Source organism: Suricata suricatta, chromosome 1, assembly GCF_006229205.1.
Source record: "Suricata suricatta isolate VVHF042 chromosome 1, meerkat_22Aug2017_6uvM2_HiC, whole genome shotgun sequence".
Taxonomy (NCBI): Eukaryota; Metazoa; Chordata; class Mammalia; order Carnivora; family Herpestidae; genus Suricata; species Suricata suricatta.
Genome location: NC_043700.1, coordinates 26,865,744 through 26,886,079, shown reverse-complemented (window position 1 = coordinate 26,886,079; position 20,336 = coordinate 26,865,744). Strand labels below are relative to the sequence as shown.

At 34.4% G+C, this 20,336-nt stretch overlaps 1 protein-coding gene across 3 annotated transcripts in view; it reads left to right on the top strand.

Annotated features, from left to right (window-relative positions):
• PURG (purine rich element binding protein G) overlaps positions 1-17,813 on the top strand; it is a 35,991-nt gene extending 18,178 nt beyond the window's left edge. For all 3 annotated transcript variants that reach the window (XM_029935737.1, XM_029935745.1, XM_029935731.1), the window contains one exon: positions 16,912-17,813. In XM_029935737.1, coding sequence (XP_029791597.1) covers positions 16,912-16,926 — 15 coding nt within the window. In that variant the 3' untranslated portion in view covers positions 16,927-17,813. The remainder of the gene's footprint in view (positions 1-16,911) is intronic.
• The last annotated feature ends 2,523 nt before the right edge of the window (positions 17,814-20,336 follow it).

The window sequence follows — 20,336 nt, the reverse complement described above, 5'->3', positions numbered from 1 at the left end:
CTGCCATTAGCTTTAAGTGTGCCATTTCCAAAGTTATTTGGGTCAAAGTAGCTTTTGGAAGCTAATTGAACTGACATATTTTTCATTCAGCAGATGTCCATCTGATTATCTGCCGTGTGCCAGGCAGTGTGTTGGTATATATGAGAAGTGCGTTTGAAGCTATTATAAAATGCCAAATATTATTTTCCCTTTAACAGTTTATTCTTTGAATATTATTTAATTATCTACAGTGTCATAATGTTCAAAATATATTTCATTGATGCAGATTTAGAGAGCAACAATTCGGTTTTAAATAATAATTTTGTCTTCTCCATTCCAAATCTCTTTTGATGTCCTAGGATGAAAATAATGATTGTGTTTCATCTCATGTGACTACTGTATTCAAGTGGTAATGATTTCCTAAATTCTAGGTTGGAGATGATTATGAAGCCCCATGCAGGTTCATCATAAAAGACTGATGTGGTTTCTGTGTATGCATGGGCAACTGAGGTGGGGAGAGGTGGAGAAACACAAGAAGTAGTGAACATTGTATCCTGTATTTGCGCTCCTGCTCTAGGCTTTGGTATTCAAACTCTCTTTAGTTTTTTTCGCTCTTTTTGTACATACAATAACTTCACAAACTCCTTTTCTCTCCATATGCCTGGATTTACAAAAACCCATCGGTGTTCTCAACTATGAATCTCACCAATATCCTACCCAAGTGAAATGAACCTGATTCTACTGTTACTATGTTGGTAAATCAGAAGCTGTAATAATTTTCAGTAGATACATTGCAAAGAGCCGTTAATGGATAAATTCAATTAGCTACTGATACAAACGATTTATTTGTCCTAAGACGTTTTCCATAACTGCTAATTAAATTAAATGTAAAACAAATATGGGATTTTAGTTATAATACTTTGCATGTAATTTCACATATTTTTCAAAGTTCCTTCATCCTGATGAAAATACTGATTTAGATTAGTTTTGTTCATTATCTCTAACCTCACTTAACAGATGAAGAAAACAGGACCAGGCACGTTTAAATGATTTACTATAGATCACTTAGCAATCTAATACCAGAGTTTATAGGAGCCCACTTGTCACTGCAGCCTTCTTAAGAAACATAGACATTTTAAATGGTGAACATGAAGTCAAAATTTGGTAAAATTAAACACATGTTTTCACAGATAAATTAAATAGTTTTTTGTTATAATTGACACACAATACTATATTGGTTTCAGCTGGGTGTACAAGAGAGTAATTCAATATTTTTATACATTACAAAATAATCACTACACTAGGTCTAGTTACCGCGTGACACAATACAAAGCCCTCTGCTGTACATCACATCCCCAAAATATATTTATTTTATAACTGGAAGTTACTTATAACTGAAAGCTAATTCCCTTCACCTGTTTTTCCCATCTACCTGCCCCCTTACTCTCTGGCAACCACCAGTTTGTTCTCTGTATCTGTGCATCTGTTTCTGTTTTGTTTTTTAGATTCCACGTATAAGTGAAATCATATGGTATCTGTCTTTCTGTGACATGTTTCACTTACGATAATACCTTCCAGGTCTATCCATGTTATCACGAATGACAAGATTTCATTCTGTTTTATGACTGAGTAATATTCCATATTCTATCTTCTTTGTCCATTTATCTATTGATGAACACTTAGGTTGCTTCTATACCTTGGCAACTGTAAATAGTGCTGCAGTGAATGTAGGGGTAACATATCTTTTTAAATGTTTTTGTTTTCTTCAGTAAATATCCAGATGTAGAATTGCTGAATCATATGGTATATCTATTTTTAATGTTTTTGAGGAACCTCCATATAGTTTTCCATAGGGGTTACACCAATTTATATTCCCATCAACAGTGCACGAGGGTTGCCTTTTCTCCATGTCCTCACCAATAGTTGTTATTTCTTGTCTTTTGGATAATGGCCCTTCTGACAGGTGTGAAGTGAGATCTCATCGTGGTTTTGATTTGCATTTCCCTGATCATTAGTGATGTTGCATCTTTTTGTATGTATGTTGGTCATCTGTATGTCTTGTTTGGAAAAATGTCTGTTCAGGTTTTCCCCCATCTTTTAATCAGATTGTTTCTTTTGTGTTGTTATTGAGTTGTGTGAGTTCTTTATATCTTTTCGTTGTCAACTCCTTAACAGATATATAATTTGCAAGTATTTTTTCCCATTCAGTAGTTGGCCTTTTCATTTTGTTGGTGGTTTCCTTCACTGTGCAAAAGTTTTTTAGTTTGATGTAGTTCAAATCATTTATCTTTGCTTTTTTTGCCCTTACCTAAGAAGACATAGCCAAAAAAATATTGCTTAGATGAATGTCAAAGACCTTACGCATATATTTTCTAGAAGTTTTATGATTTCAGGTCTTGCATTTAAGTCCATGTAATCCATTTCAAGTTTATTTTGTATATGGTGTAAAAAGGTGGTCCAGTTTCATTCTTTTGTATGTATCTGTCCAGTTTTCCCAACATCATTTATTGACGAGATTGTCTTTTCCTTATTGTATATTCTGTTTCCTTTGTCATAGATTAACTGACCATTGACCACAGGTTTATTTCTGAGCTTTCTATTCTGTTCCACTGATCTGTATGTCTGTTTTTGTGCCAGTAACATCCTGTTTTAATTACCACAGCTTTCTAATATATCTGGGATTATAATACCTCCAGTTTTGTTCTTGTTTCTCAAGATTGCTTTGGCTGTTCAGAGTCTTTTGGGGTTTCATATGAATTTCAGAATTATTTGTTCTGTGAGTTAGGCACATATTTTTTTAATTTACATTTTAGTTAACATACAGTGCAATATTGGTTTCAGGAGTAGAATTCAGTGATTCATCTACATACATATGACACCCAAAGCTCGTCACAAGTGCCCTCCTTAGTACCCATCACCCATCTAGCCCATCTCCTACTCTCTGTCAACCCATAGTTTATTCTTTATCATCAAGAGTCTCTTGTGGTTTGTTTCCCTCTCTTCTCTCTTTCCCCCTTCCCATCTGTTCATCTGTTTTGTTTGTTAAATTCCATATGTGAGTGAAATCATATGGTATTTGTCTTTCTCTGACTGGCTTATTTCACTTAGCATAATACATTCTTGCTTCATCTGCGTCATTGCAAACAGAAAGATTTCATTCTTTGGATGGCTGAGTAATATTCCATTGTATATATATACACCACATCTTCTTTATCCATTCAGCAATCTATGGACATTTGGGTTCTTTCCATAGTTTGGCTACTGTTGATAATGCTGCTATAAACATCGAAGTGCATGTGTCCCTTCGAATTAGTATTTTTGTATCCTTTGGGTAAATACCTAGTAGTGCAATTGCTAGATCGTAGGATAGTTCTGTTTTTAGTTTCCTAAGAAACCTACATACTGTTTTCCAGAGTGGCTGCACCAGCTTGCATTCCCACCAACAGAAGCACATGCTTTTACCTCTATTTAAATAGTTTTTTGAAATGCATTCTAGACATTTTGCTGTTTTCATCACATCTTTAGGCTCAATTCTGTGCTCAGTATTCTGTGAGTTTTGGCCCTGGCAGAAGGCATATAAAATCATTATTTAGTAATCAGTATACACAAGTCGCCTTTTTATTGAGTCTTTTGACCATCTCTGGTTTTTCTATTTCCTAAACTATTTAATCTATTTCCTAAACTCCCACCTTAGTGAGTCTATTTCCTAAACTCCCACCTTAGTGAATCTTCCAGAACTTGATCCTAATGACCAGAATACAGATCCCTAGCTGTCCTGTCATCACACATCTTGTCATGGCTCCTGCATTGATTGCATTGTAGCCTTCAAAGAGTGCAATTTACAGAATTTAAGAAATAAAAATACTTCTTTTTTACAGTCAGTTAAGATAATCATTAAAAAACAACTAGAGAAACTTTTTCATAAACTCTTATGAGCAAGAGATAAATGACCACATAATAAGTAGGAAGCAGGGTTTTTTTTGAAAGGGATGTTCTACGTTTATATGAAATTAACTCAAGAACCTACATATTCTTCATTTGCATCATTATCTGGTGATTATAGTTCTGTTTTGTTGTTGTTTGGTGTCCCTGCAGTGATTATAGTTGTTAACAATAGATTCTAGAGCACTGCAGTATTCTCATTCATGCAAAATTTAATTATGTTCACTGTATTGTATTCATTCAATATTCAATAGGATTCAATTTCAATAGGATTAAAAAGTTTTGTAGTTAAAGGTCTGTTGACTAGGGAATTACATTAAATAAATAACCTTGCTCCTGGCATTCCCAATTAACCATGGTCTTGCAACATCACTGAGGAGTTAGCAGACTAATTTTACATGCAGACTGTATTTTTCTGTCCCTATAAGAGTTTCACACTGGCTCAATCTGTACAAATTATCACATAGTTCTTCATAGAAAAAGATCAATATGCCTAAGAGTATCAAGAAGGAGCTTAATAGAAGTTCCACTTTTGCTTTTTGCTGGGAGAGGAATTAAACAACAATAACTTTAAACCATTCCCTTCGCCCCTCATAAATAATGGTAGTAATTTCAGCTGTATCTTCAGGTCCTGGAGTCCCCCAGCGTCACCAGACAGTCTTAGTGGCCTCAGTACAGACTTGTAAATAGCGTAGACTTTGACATCAGCCAGTGCTGGGTTCAAGTCCAGATTCTGTCACTGTTGTGGAATTTGGGGCAAATTATATAACTTTACAGAGCAATTGTGAAAATTCATTCAATCAGCATTCATTTTATACTTATTATAAACTGTTCTGGGGCAACTCTTCTTGGTCCAGAGGCTGTATCAATAACAAAACAGATAAGATTTCTTGCCCTCACAGAAGTTATAGCCAACCAGAATTCTCTTTAAGAAAAATTGAAGCAATCAGCAAAGTTTATATCACATAATAAGCATTTAATAAATACTAATAACATCATTATTAATTCTTCCCAATCCATAACATGGACAGTTCCCCAGAAAGTATAACAAAATTATATAAACTTTGGGGTGCCTGGGTGGCTCATTTGGTTAAGCATCCAACTTGGGCTCAGGTCATGATCCCGTGGTTTGTGAGATCTTGGGTTCATGAGTTTGGGCCACGTGTCAGGCTCTGTGTGGCCAGCTCAAAACCTGGAGCCTGCTTTGGATTCTGTGTCTCCCTCTCTCTCTACCCCTCCCTTGCTCGCACTCTGTGTGTGTGTGTGTGTGTGTGTGTGTGTGTGTGTCTCTCAAAAAAATGAATGAACATTAAAAAAATTAGAAGGGAGCCTCATTTTACCACAAGAATTCTCAGGTAGAGCAGTAGTCAGGGAGTTGGGCTAGTTATAATCTCTTGAAGCTATTGTTGGTCAAATATAAAAGTGCACAACTATATAGGCAGAAATTTCTTGGGCAGGAAACAAAAGGCACTTCTATATAACTTCTATAAAAGAAAAATTAAGAATTAACACTGCACCAAAATTAAAATTTTCTGCTTATCAAAAGACCATTAAGAAACTGAATAACTATCCACCAACTGGGAAATATCAAAGCATAATTGTATTGCTGGTGAGAATCAGTCCGGCTTTATTTCATTTTTTAAAAGGATAATCATGGGGTGTCTGGCTGCCCATGTTGGGTGTAGAGATTGCTTAAAAATAAAATACTTTTAAAAAGATGGTCGTTAGTCTGCATGATTTGGGAATCAATGACCCCACTACTGAAAGGATGATATTCGCCTGTTTACTTAGTGACTTGACAATTTAAGATTTTCTTGTCTAAATCTGCCTTTATTTATTTATTTATTTATTTATTTATTTATTTTGCCAGAAGGAGTCTTTGGAATCATGTAATGCCTTGATTTTATAACAGGAAAATATGAAAATTAGGGTATGACTTTTTCATAATCATCTAACTAGTCATTTCAGAACCTGAACTAGGTTTTAGTAAGTGGTCTTTCCACTACTCAATGTCTATTTCTCTACTACTTTGTTTGAAAATCAGTAGGAGATAGTATGTGGACTTTATTCAGAATATTTATTGTCTTCTGTCAGCTGGAAAGGTATTCACACTTGTTTACTTTAAAGTTGAAAACACTGCAGGACTATGGTTGTGAGTCAATTTTGACTTAAAAAATAGCTTTTCAGTAGTTAATAAATGAGTAAACCCTTGGTTTCAGAATAGTAAGGGAACCATTATAATTTAGTTACTGGCCTCAGTTACTGTCATAAAGAGGCTTCTACAGACCATCATCTTGATACTGAGATTTTCTCATTTCATATAATCTTGAGCTATATATTTTCTGTCTTCTGGCACTTAATATTTTGTTTATCTTTGGTACTTATGAAATGCAAAATCTCTATCTCAGATATGTTTATGTAAAATATCTCACAACTATCCATTCTATTAATTACGAAAATTTTAATTGTTCACTCTAGAGAAGCAAACCATGTCCTTTAGTGTCATTCTATAGCCAAAAATCTAGGTTATCGTCTATCAATTTGTTTTATTTCACAATTGTGTTGACTTCATATTTATGTGATTTTAATGTGAACAAAAGCAGTAGAAGAAATAATGATGCATGCTTTAGGGGTTTCCAAACACTGCTTTCTTTTACTAAGTAAATGTCTATGTTTCCTTTTCAATCATATTGAATTTTTAATGTGCAGGAAGAAGCCCCTATGTGAAGTAAGCAATGGTAATCAAGGGACACAAAAGAATTCATTCATTTTACAACAAATATTGAGTTCCTCCCATAGGCCAGGCATTATGCTAGGGAAATTGCTTTTTCTTTTTTCCATTGTTTTCTGTCTAATCTCAGGTGGAGATAATGATGAGTAGCAAAGTTATGTGTTTTAGATGTTGTGATATGACATGTGGGTTTAAAACATCATAAACATTTGGTGGGTTTGAATTGGAATAAAAAGAAATGAAATGGAGAAATTATTATCTGGTTTTTGATTTTAGGGTTTTTAAATTTTTTTAATGTTTATTTATTTGAGAGAGAGAGAGAGAGAGAGAAACAGAGCACGAGTGGGGCAGGGGCAGAGAGAGGGAGAAATAGAACCTGAAGCAGGCTCCAGGCTCTGAGCTGTCAGCACAAAGCCCAGTGCAGGTCTGGAATCCAGGAGCCTTGAGATCATGACCTGAGCCTAAGTCTGGGTGCTTTACTGACTGAGCCACCCAGGTGCCCCTAATTTTAGTTTTAATTTTGCCCATGAATATTTGACGTGACATGTAGATAAATTCTTTTCAAGGTATTACTATTTTCTTCTCAGAACTAATAGATTTCTTTTGCTTACTTATTTTTGAGTTGTCAGATAGTGTAATAAGGTTATTTCTGTAGAAAATTGGGATATTCAGTGGATATTCTGACTCTAATGTAACCTCTTTAAAGTTGATGAGCACATGGTCCCTTAGTTTTGAAGGAGCAAGGTGATCATAAATTAAGCCCTAAATATTGGCATTCAAAATGGCTTTAAAATGTGGTATTCAATATATACACCTGACTATGCGCCGAAGTAGCATAAGTAAAATCTTGTTTCCTTCCCACCTAAATGTTTTAAGTTCCTCAGTGTACCAGTGTGCACTCATCCTTGGGGAAGCAAGACTGAGGGCCCTAGTGCCATGATCGCTTCTTTTTTTTTTTTTTCATGATCGCTTCTAAGCAGCATTTGAGCCAAGTTTTTTATTGACTTTTATGCCTTATTTATAAATTAATATAAATTAATAACTTAAAACCCCTTTTCTGTTCTAGGCTATTTTTTAAACAAAAGATGCTTTATATCCTTATCTTAGAACCAATACATTCAGTATGGTCCATATAAGAATTTGTCTTCTTTTTTCTCCAGCAATAAAAATCCTGGTTTAGTTCAGTGCCCTGATATAAAATCCACGTTCTCTATAGAGTATTAGTCATGGATCCCATTCTAGGACGTGTTACTCTTTATGAGACAATGCGAAGGCAGAAGTTTTAAGATGAAAAAAAGAAAAATGCCACTCAACCTCTGATGCATCAGCACGAACACTGTGTTTAGTGGCAATGCTCCTTCACATTTTATATTAAACTATAATTTACATACAGTAAAATACTCAAGTCTTAATATATCATTCAACCCATTTTGACAGATATCAAAGCATACAACATTTTTCTCACACCAGAAAGTTTCTGTGTATCCCTTTCCAGTCAACGGTCCCACCCTCCCCCAATCCCAACCTCCTAAATCCATCACTGATCTCATTTCTATCACCACAGGCTAGTTTGGTCTATTCTGGAATTGTATATAAATGAACATGTATTTTTTGTACTTTGCTTCTTTGACTCAGCCTAATGTTTTTGAGATCACCCATGTTGTTGAGTTTATCAGTAAATACTTTCTTTTTATTACGGATAATATTTAAAAAAGAATAGGCAAGAAATAATTAGAGCTTCACGATGTTATTATAATTGACACATGACTACCATTAAAATCGGGGCAGCAAAACCGCAGTAAGAATGAAGGGGACAAAATACCTTCCAATATTAATATTAAGTGACAGTACTCCTAACATTCAAATGGCTCTCCCACCTCAATTACTGTTATGTGCATAAGAGGTACTCTTCTGGGAGATTCTAAGCCGTTCTACTAACAACAAAGACACTGGGCAATTGCACTTCAGCAACTGCAATGGCCAGGGATCTGTTATTGTTTCCTTCCCTTTGTATTTCTCTTTTGACCTCAGAAAATGAATGTGAAAAATTATTGCAGATGAGGAGATGCTTCTGATGATAGGTCTTTTATCAAAACATGCTGGAAAAAATGCTTTCATTGTTTATCAGTATGGTGATGCCTTGCTAGCTTTTATGTGCTCTTAAAATTGTATACCAGAGACCTTATGAGCTCAGTTTTATTATTACAAATTCACTGTATTCCATAATTTATGCAAATGGAAGGAAAGTAGATACAATGAAAACAACATCCAGGTTGCATTTGGGGCTTTTTTTTTTTTTTTGGTAAGTTCTAACTGAATTTACCAAAAAATTGCCATTTTAAGCAAAGATTCTTTAAAATTTGAGAACAGGAATAAGTTTAAGTGAAGATTATTCTGTGATTCTAGGAAGTCATAGTAAATTGTGTACCAACAGATCCTAAAGGGTGAATTGTCACCATCTGTTATTGTCTTTTTCAAGAGAATTTTATTCTGACTAAAAAGAAGTCTGAATTTTGACCTAACTACATAATGGTGAGGATTAAGCTGACCCTCAGCTAGTCCATCTCAATTCATACCACCTCCACTTTTAGGATTCTTAAATAAGGGAGACAAAGAGGTCCCAGAACACTAACACATACACAGAACAGCACACACAGCAAGAACCTTTAACTTCATGGAACGTTAACATGTCATTTTCAGTGTTTATACAACTATTCAGCAAAGGGGGAAATGAGCATAAAGTACTATAGTTCTTACATCAGTCCTATGGAAAAAGGCACTCAAACAAATAAGAAGTTTTGCCAGATTACTGAGAGAGTAAAATTTCAGATTATACCCATTCTGTGAATCCCTGTCATCCCCTGATTTTCTCATTTCTTTCTGCCTTTCACTGAATACACATTCCTTCTCCCCTCTCATACTTGTTTTTCTCCTTATGGCACCTAAATTCTGTTACTACATTCATATTTCATCCTAATTCCAAAAATGTTGAAGTCACATTTCCCTTTAACACAACCTACTTTAGTATAGAATTTGGCTTAAGTCTTACTTCTCATTAGTCTTATTTCACATAAAAAAGCAGTTACATTTAAATTATCAAGAGTATCTCATTAGTGAGGCACCTGGGTGGCTCAGTCGGTTAATTGTCCACCCCTTGATTTCGGCTCAAGTCATGAGCTCATGGTTTGTGAGATCAAGCCCTGTGTCAGGCTCTGCACTGACAGTGCAGAACCTGCTTGGAATTCTCTCTCTCCCCCTTCCTCTCTGCCCCTCCCCCACCTCTGTACGCACTATATTTTTCTCTCTCAAAATAAGTAAATATTTTTTAAAAATACAGATTCTTAAAAAAAGTATCTCATTAGGATAATTTAATCTATATGGAGGACTTACAATACTGTCATATCAAGCCTCAAGGATCTATGTTCTCAGCTATAAAGATATTAACTACTGTTGAGCAGTGTGCATGAATTCTCTCAGTAGTTCATCATCATTTTAGTTGTAGTAATTAATTTTAATTAACTGCCAATGCTGTTTGTTGCCATGTGGAAAAATGAGAATATGGCCCTTCTTCCCATTCAAATATGAGTAATGATATCAGTTTAATGTTAGAAGGGTAAAGAGGTTTTAGACTGTGAAATAAAGAATTATAAACCTGATTTCCAAGGAAGTACACTCTGCTTGGAGGGTTTTGAGGAGTCCTAGCTTAGCAGAAATTAACAGTGAATCATCTTTCTTCCTCCCACATATTTAAGGTTCTGGCTAATGAAAATTAGATTTTGGTTCCTAGTTTTGGAACTAATATTGTTTTTGTTGCCTCTCAGTCAAAATGTTCTAATTAATAGTGCTGTTTTTATAAACATATACAGTAATTTAGAAATTCAAACTTAATGTCATAGCCATTTGTTTTTTTTTCCACTGCTGTGACTGAAAACAAGAACTGCAATTTTTATAAGAAATAATTTCACTCCACTCTTTGAAGTTGGAAATGAGATCATGAGTTGTACTTAAGACTTACTCTGTAGGGGACATGTCCATGTAAAGTAGTAGGAGTAGGAACAAACTCCTCACTAATAATTTTGCTAACAATATAAAGTATTGTCAGCAAAGTAATATCCAGACTATATTGGCATAATTTAATTATATTTATTCGGGATTTAAAAGGCTTTACATGGTATTGTTGCCCCCCAAAAAATGGTGGTTTAAAGAAAACAATATTCACAGTTGTTCAATAGTTGCAAAACATCAAACTTTTCAAGTTTACCATGTTTACTTAAAAATAAAATATACCCTGAATATTGTGTAAATTCTCATTATGTGAAGAGGAACCAGAGGAACATAGAATTTTAGAGATGGAAAATATCTTCTAGTTTAAACGTGACATTAACCTAGTTCATTAAAATCACTATTTTCTCAAGGATCTCAGCTTCCTTGCACTAATTTCCAGAAAATTAAAGGACCTCTAGTCCCCAATCCCTTTTGCTATATGTCTGGGTATTTTTAGCCCTTCTGATAGTCTCCATATTCATGCTAATGATTACACCTGTGAGGACTTTCTCCATTCCTTATGGTTGATTTAGCTTAAGAACAGTCTATTGTGTGCGGAATCATAACTTTAAATAGTTGCCAAAAGGCGTGCCTGGGTGGCTAAGTCAGTTAAGCATCCAACTTCAACTCAGGTCATGATCTTGTGGTTTGTGAGTTCGAGCCTGGCGTCAGGCTCTGTGCTGACAACTCAGAGCCCAGACCCTGCTTCGAATTCTGTGTCTCTCTCCCTCTATGACCCTCCCCTGCTTGCATTCTCTTTCTCTCTCAAAAATAAATAAGCATTTTAAAAAATCTATTAAAAAAATAGTTGACCAAAGGAAAGGTGAATAATTCAAGGCTTTAGGAGTAGTTGTAGTAATAGTCAAGTGACTGCTACTCTGGAGGATACATACCATATGGTCTTCTCCAGGGAGATTTAAAAGTAAATAATACAACTCTATTATGTAAGACAGGTATTACATACAGTATTAAAGACAAGTATTACGCTATTGTAGTGGAGAAGCAAGAGTGAAGTAAGCAAGACTCTTCACTTGCAGGTTGAAGGTGGGGGGGTAGTATTTTGAGGTCCTTTATTTTATTTTCTCAGTCCTGTTTCTCAATCATTAAGTCAACAGATATTTATTTTGCATACAGCATGAGCTAAACATTCTGATCGTTGTGGTTACACAGCTGACAAGATCTGGTCTTTGGCCTCAAGGAGCATAGCCTCAAGACCCATGACAGAGAGCAATGCAGATAACTGCCTCCCGAACAGGGAAGACACGTATGATCCCTGAAAACCCTGTATAGCTCCACCACTGCACCAGCAGTGTATTAACTCAGCTCATCTTGTAGAGGGAGAAGTAACTTTCATAATTAGTTGTGCAGCTTTTCGGAAGTGAAAAGTGCTATAAAAGAGCTGAAGAATAGAAAACAAGATGAAATTATATGGTAGGAATGGTTCTTATAGGTATGTTCAGTATCTGTGTCATCAGAACTGCTACCAGGGAAAAGCTAAATTAGGTAAATACAATTTCCTAGGTACATTTTGCAAAGTCAAGAAAATACGTGTGTGCATTGACAAGAGAGATTACGCAATCTTACTTTGGGTAATACAAGAATTAAATATAGCTTGGCGTTTCCACGTATCTTGAGCTTCTATTAAGGATCTGCACTTCAATGTTTATTTGAAGTATTTCTTTAATAATTTTTAAATGTGCCACTATCTAAGACTGTTATCCACCAATAAGCGATTATATTTTCATATTCAGAAACTAAAAGAAGGTTCAACAAATTATATAGAATGAATATCTACCTTTCTGTGATTAACTTATCAGTAATATTTGGTTTGGGGAGTTGTTATCAGTGATTTATCATGTCTGATTCTTTCTGATTTTACTTATGTTTTTAAAGTTTGTGAATTCTCTTAGATGACTAGGATACCAATTTATATCCTATTCTATATCTTCAGAAGATGAGTAATTTATAGAATTGGGCATATCTTTTCATATCCTTTTATATGGTCACATTCTTATTTTTTTAATTTTTACTTTTTTTTTTAAGAGAAAGAGAGAAACTGTGTGTGTAAGTGGGGAAGGGGCAGAGAGAGAGGGAGACGTAGAATCTGAAGCAGACTCCAGGCTCTGAGCTGTCAGCACAGAGCCCAACACAGGGCTCGAACTCACAGATCCTGAGATCATGACCTGAGCCAAAGTCAGACACTTAACCAACTGAGCCACCCAGGCACCTCTATATGGTCGCATTCTTATACCCAAGATTGAGATTATCAAACTGTGGGAAAAGGAAGGCATTCTTTTTCAATTTAATGTTCCTCATGACTATAAACTAATCTTATTGTATTAGCATTTTTATGTTTTTGCCAGCATTTTCACCCTAATTAAATGAGGCACTACACCACTATGTTTAGCCCGTGGCATAACAGAAGGCAGATGACCTGTCACCGAGAATCATGATCCTACAGTCTCCCTTTCTCCTCTTAAGAATATAGTTTTTTTTCTTTCGGTCTCGGTTTGTAATGACATACCTCTGTAGTTTAACTTCATCACATTCAAACAATAAAAATATTAAAAATTTAAACTTATATGCATGCCACTTATTTTTAAAAGTATATATTAATGTAATAATTACCTGGCAAAAAGATCTTATTTTTTATTGTATGTCCCTGATTTAACAAATTTAATGATATGGAGAATTTCTATACAGTTGCTTATTTTGTTCATTCCTTATATTGAGGCTTTCATCTCTGACATCCTTTTGCCCTTATTAGATTGTCACCCTACATTTCCATTTAGATAAAGACATAGTGCATGAAAATTAATAACCCATTACGGCATCAGACATTTTTGCTGTGCTTAATAGGAATGAGCAATTAAAGCTAGAAACCTCTATGTTTAATACTGCTTTCAGAAGTCAGTTATTATACATACATATTGTCACTTCAGTGATTAGAGTAAGTATAATATGTAGTCAAGTTCAAATAAGATAACTAAACCAATATTTTTTTAAAAAAGCTATGGTATCTGTGCACGGCATGGCAGAATACTAATAAAACTTGTCTAAATAAATTCTCATAATGTTTTCAGATATTATGGGAATGCATTGGCTATACCTGGATTTGAATCTTCATAATGACAAATGTCCTAACAGCTATTTTTAAAAAACATTCTATACTGTTTTTTATAAAGTTATAATTCATCTTCCTGCTTATACTTATGATAAGTTTATAAAACTACCATACTCTTATGAAAAAATTAAAAGTTTATATGTACTTTGATTTTGAAAAGTAGCATTGTATGCATTTAAAAAAATTTGGGGGGCACTCGTGGCACTTTGGTAAAGGAATGTACAATTATAAAGATTTATGCCATTTTAATTTTTTTTAATTGCCAGGAATTACTCTTACTAGGCTTTAGACTGAAAACCAAACCCAATTTTAAGACTGGCACTTTTTCCTACTGGTAATTCCTGTTTCTGTAATTATGGGAAACATTTAATTTAAGCCATTCTTTGCAATGAGGTTTAACTTTCCTCCTCCATCCTAACCTTAAAAACCTTTCATTTTAAATTAATCCAGTGGTAGTTAGATAAGCATTTTAGTTATCATGGCCATTTAATCTGGTGCCTGACTTTAGTGATCTCATAAAAACAACTAAACTCCTGAAAAAAAAAATTCAGTCATTTAAATTAGTTTTTATTGGTAATAACCAACTGAGTAAGTTGACATCCATAGAGTCATAATTTATCTGAAAATCTGGGGCAGCCAACATAACTAACTACACAGCATTGCTTAAAACACCCTCATAAATTCCAAAGAGAAATGACAAAAAAAAAAAACAGAATTCTGTATGATTATGGCTATTGCGGACACTTCTGTTTCCAGTTGTTTACTGTGATACACCCATGGGTGGTAAAAGTAAAATGAAAACAAATATAAATGCTTTAACATTGGATGGTGGTATCCATCAGTACAGATTATGCATAAGCTACTGCAATAAAGAATATTCGTTGTGCCTGTATTTGAAGAATTTATCTTAGATTTCCTCTAGCCTTTTCCATTTAAGGCTGTACAATCACTTTAAATGTAAAGACAACAGAATATACAAGTGAATGAAATGATGGCCCTGTTTGCCATTAGATAAATATTCTGTTGAATTTGTGGAAGGGCATTGGCTGTTGCGTACTATGACAAGAACTAGGTTGTTATAACTCACATGTGAGTCTGACATACAAATCAAAGCATTTAGAAATTATGCGTCTTTCTTTTTCCTCACAAAAATAATTCAGACTTTACAATCCAAATTTATAATTTTAAGCTGCTGATTATTGAAAAGCACCTAATATGGATTAAAAGTCTAAATGAAATAAGACCTATGAAAGAATGATAAATAATAGCCTAACCCTGTGTATTATCAAACTTCTGATAATGTTAAGTTTCTTATAAAGCCTTAAAATATTTTAATGAAAAATTAATTACCTAGAAATGAAGGCACTTTATTACCTTGAACTAGCTACTTGTCTGTATAGAATTTGTCTAACACCCCATAAAATATTCTTTATCCTTTTATAAATTTATCCTACTTATGTGTTTTTTCTAAAGCTTCTTATAATATAATAAGTCAAAGTATGTTAACTTAATAGAAAATTGTGTTACATGGTAGAACCAATGAACAATCCAGAAATAAAACTCTAACAAAAGTATGTGTGATAATAACAAAACTGTTGTCTAAGTTAGTCTACAGTCATTTGAGATTACAATGTAAAATTTGAAGACTTTTTCACGGAACAATTTTTAGACAGCTTTTATTTTTTAAATATTGTTTTTAATTGGCACTACCTTGTGTTTAAATGTTGGCCAAATATAAGGGCAATCAAAATTATTATGCCAGCCTGTCGTAACTCAGTTTTGTTTAGTTGAGTTTTCTTTAATGTACCCCTAAAACATTAAGAATCCGTTTTGTTTCTTCTTCCCTCAAGTCAGCCCCGCCTGGTAAATTATCAAATTTAAATCAATAATATGGATGTGCTGCTGTGTATAGCTTACCCTCTTCAGAAAATTACTAGTTAATTTATACAAAGGGTGTGATTCAGCAGAAAAGGCATAGGATAATTTTTTTTCAAAAGTTAAGTTTTTTTCTGAAGTTCAACCTTACATCTTTCTGACATTCATAAAACATAGGCTAGCTTTCTTTTATCTGAAAATGTTTTTTTAACAGAAGACTATTTCAAAGCAAACAAACTTTGTTTTCCTTTTCATTTCGGGGCAGTTCACTTAAGAAGAACACATTTGTCTATAATAGTACTTATCTTGAATTCTTTCTCTGTGGTGGTCATTTTTCTATACTAGTTTTAAATGTTTTGCTAACTGTGAATACTGCTTCATAGACGCAGTTCTCATTACTTGGTACAGACAGGAGTCAAGTTCATTAGCGGTCTACTCTTATCAAAGAGAAACTAAAAATAACTTCCATGTCATTTCTTTGGTTTGTATCTTGGTATCTTTTTTTAAAGTAAGATATATTAACCCAAAGGTGTGTTCATGTCATGGCATGATCAATCTTAAATGTAGATCTACTGAGTATTTTGTGATGCTGAGTAACAGACTTTTCTCAAATCTCTGTGATGCTAAATATTTTCCTTAGGAGGTTTTGTTTAATGTTAGATTGTTGTTCTGAAAGATGTTGGTCTTAGTGGGATTTTTTTAAACTGGGAAAACAAATAAACGCATGTATTACAAGTATAGAAATGGTGAATTGTAAACTTACCGTATACTAATGATTCTATTTTCAAAAATGTTTTGCTGTTAAATATATACAACATAAAATTGCTGCCATACTGTAATTGAATACTTTTTCTTAAATGACCCTGTTATCACTATTCCAGACTTAGAAGTTGGGCAGATACATGATTGATTCATGTGTCTGCATAGATGCTTCAAGGTATATTCTTCTCTTGGTGAGTAAAAATATATTTTCCTTGGCATCAATGCATTGAGATCTGAATATACCTGTATCTATCATTCTTATTGCACATTTCTTATACAGTATCTTCTAATATGCCAAAATTGGCCTAGTCATAACTTAAAATTGAGGGTTTGTTACATGCTTTCTAACAGAAAGGTTTTCAATGATATTCATTATGGGTTTGTACTGTGAAAATAGTGAAACTCCCTTTAAAATTTCATATATGCTAAATTTAAATTAATATTTTTTCTTTAGCTCAAATTTCCCTAAATCCAGAGAGAATATCAACCCTTTTCACTGTTGTCAAATCCAGCATAAGGAACAGCCCTATGACACTACAAAAACAGTTGAGGAATAAGGAATAAGTCTCTTATGTTACACTCCAGAATAAAGGCATTGTGTGAAAGACATGAACCGAAGTTCTCCGTGAATGCAAGGCTTCTGTACTTGACATTCCTCCAGCGAAGGGAAGACAAGTGTCAACACCATTGGCATCCTTTTCAAACTGATCTTATGTGGAATATCTTCCACCACCCTGGAGTACTTACTGACTCTTACCGGGTTTTGGCTTTTGTTTTGTTTTGTTTTGTTTTAACTCATCAAGCCTTTCCGTTTTCAAAAAACCATTTGTCAGCGATGAGGTAGAGGGACGTAGATTTGAAAATACTTTCTCAAGAGATCATGTAACTATTTAACTCAATTTAAAAAGAGGAGGAGGGATAGTTTCAATCCACTGCCTCTCACAAGAAACATGTTTTTAAATCTGTAACTGTTTTAGTGTTAACAGGGTACAAAGTGTTTTTTGTCCTGTGTTGTACTGAAAAGGTTCTCATTGATTGGTGATTGTATCGTACTGTATGGAAACAAATCATTAATTGCCTTGTATTGTTTAAAATAGACCATACCACGTACTACTTCGTTTTTATGTTCCAAGTTTTCCAGTGATGCATGTTAACAGTTAGGTCCTAAAATTCTGTGGTGCTAATTCTTCCATATCCAATGGTGCTTCTGTGGATGCTAACTGCACACATGCTGAACAAAGCTTGAAGTTTAAAACTTTCCTCCCTTCCTCTGTTTATATAAAGTAAAATAAAATAACTTGAATTTGTCTCAAAGTATCACTGACAATCTAATAAACTGGTTTATATGTGTGATTAGTTTGGATTCTTAATTATTTTTCAGAAAGCCGATTAGCTCTACTGGGCCCATCCTTCAATCAACCAGAATCTGATTTCACTATGTGTTTATTTCGTTATTTCGCTTGTGCCCCCAAATTTGTGGTACCTTTGGGAATTTAAATCCAGTTGGCCTGACTTCTGTAATCAAGTTTATGTCAGATCTGCAAAAACTTGACCTATCGGACCTGGAAATTAGTAAGTTGAGAAAACCAAAAATGCACCATGTGAGTGCCTTTGTGTATTTTAGTATTTTATTGATAAAGTTTTATTATCTACTTAAACCATGAGATAACATTTGCATGGAAACCTGTATGCCTCAGAACCTTTATTATTGCTCAGATGACATTGAAAAGGTCATTCCTCTATGCTGACATTTAAAGTAAAAGCTCCACTTTACATGTATGAAAATACAGACCAAAAAAATAATAAAATCGGAACTTTCTAGGACAAACTGGTATCCTATGCCAGGGTGGCATAATAGATAAACCCATGCCTAGTCTTAATGGATTTTTAATTCCAGCATCTGCACTAAGAATTGCAGCATTAGGACAAGTAAAGCTGCCAACCTCATGAGGGCAGAGGGCTGTTTCTCCCAAGCCAGAGATAAAGTCAATATTGGGGCAGTGTGCAAATTTGCAAATTTTGCCTAACCCACGCGTAACCTTAAATTTAAAAAGAGAAGATCAAAATAAATGTAGTAAGATGCCTCAAGCAACAACCCTTGATCTCAAATAGAGAATGAGCAAGCCTGTCAATCGTGGGCCTGATGACTGAAGTTACATTCCCATGCCGCTGTAGTTCCTTATTTTACTAAGAGCATACCTCCAGTAATTTTGCCTCAAAGAGTTATTAAATCCTGCCTAACTTCTCCTATCAGAAAATAAAGTTGACGAAATGGAGCTAGTATGAGCGCTAGGCTGGCATCCCCATGACTATCTTAAACAAACACAATATTTACTAAAATCTCCAAAGATATTTCTACTGTGTATTTTTGTAACTACCTTTCCAGGATGCCATTTTATGAAAACTGGCAAATAAATGTGTGGCAAAATAATTCCAGGTCTTCTTTAATCAAAAAAAAAGAGAGAGGGTAGGTAGGTCTATGAATGTTTTAGAGTCTCTTTACTTCTGCGGTAATATTTTGCCTGTTAATTAAGAGAAAAATTAATTCTAATTTTATGAAAGGATAAAGGGTAAATTGCTTTTGGGAAATCTCTGCTTTTTAATCTACATGAAACATCTCTCATTTTTATTCCTACAGCCACCAGATTTATGTATTATTGTTCACCATTATGTTTGTCCCACCTAAAAAAATTATTCTCACAAAATTTATCAAGTTTTTTGTATGAAATTATTTTTAAAACTCAGCCTTAAATAAAATGAATACACTTTGAAAGTTTGGTTCATTTATGAATATAATGTAGTCTCTCCCTCTTTATTATTTAAGCTTTTTTAAAGTTACAAAATTATGTTTGTCTTTAGTTTTAGCAGCATTATTTTGGTGAGTTGTGTTTTCTGTTTCTAAATACTAATTTCCCTTAGAGAGCATAAGCTCAAGGGGTCATCTGTAAACCCATGAATGAAAGACTTCCAATAAAGCTCCATATGTTCTCCATCGAGGAACATCTTTTGAAATAAATTTCATGTACATTAAAAACCTACTCTACTCATCTTAGGGAACTAATTTATCTCATCAGAAAGTGTGTTGAGGGGCACCTGGGTGGTTCAGTTGGTTAAGCCTCCGACTTCGGCTCAGGTCAGATCTCAAGTTCGTGGGTTCCAGCCCCGCGTCAGGCTCTGTGCTGACAGCTAGCTCAGAGCCTGGAGCCTGCTTCCGGTTCTGTGTCTCCTTTTCTCTCTGCCCCTCCGTCTCTCATGCTCTGTCTCTCTCTGTATCAAAAATAAAAATAAAACATTAAAAATATTTTTTTAAAAGTGTGTTGAGTTTGAAAATGACCAATAATAATAACCTTATCCTTATTTTTAAAAGAGTCAATCTAGGGGTGCCTAGGTGGCTCAGTGGGTTGAGCATCCAACTATGGCTCAGGTCGTGATCTTACTGCTCATGGGTTCAAGCCTCACGTTGGGCTCTGTGCTGACAGCTCAGAACCCCTAGGGTACTTCAGATTCTGTGTCTCCCTCTCTCTCTGCCCCTCCTCTGCTCGCACTCTGACTCTGTCTCTCTCTCTCTCAAAAATAAATAAACATTTAAAAAATTCGTAAGCTAATCTATAACCTATATCATTTCAGATTTGTCTTCTTTGTGCCATTTTTTAAACCATTGAAGTAGGTGCATACTGAGTTCACATTAAGACTAAAGTCACTTTTTTTACCCTCCACTTTATACATGGAGAAGTACAAAGACTCCTAGAAAGTAACTAGAAAATAAGTAATACAATTCACACAAAAACAAATGAGTGGTAGTTCATAAGACTGAGTAAACCATATAATGCAGTGAGCAAACATTATACATATTCTCCCCAAATTGGTCTCAGATTCTAT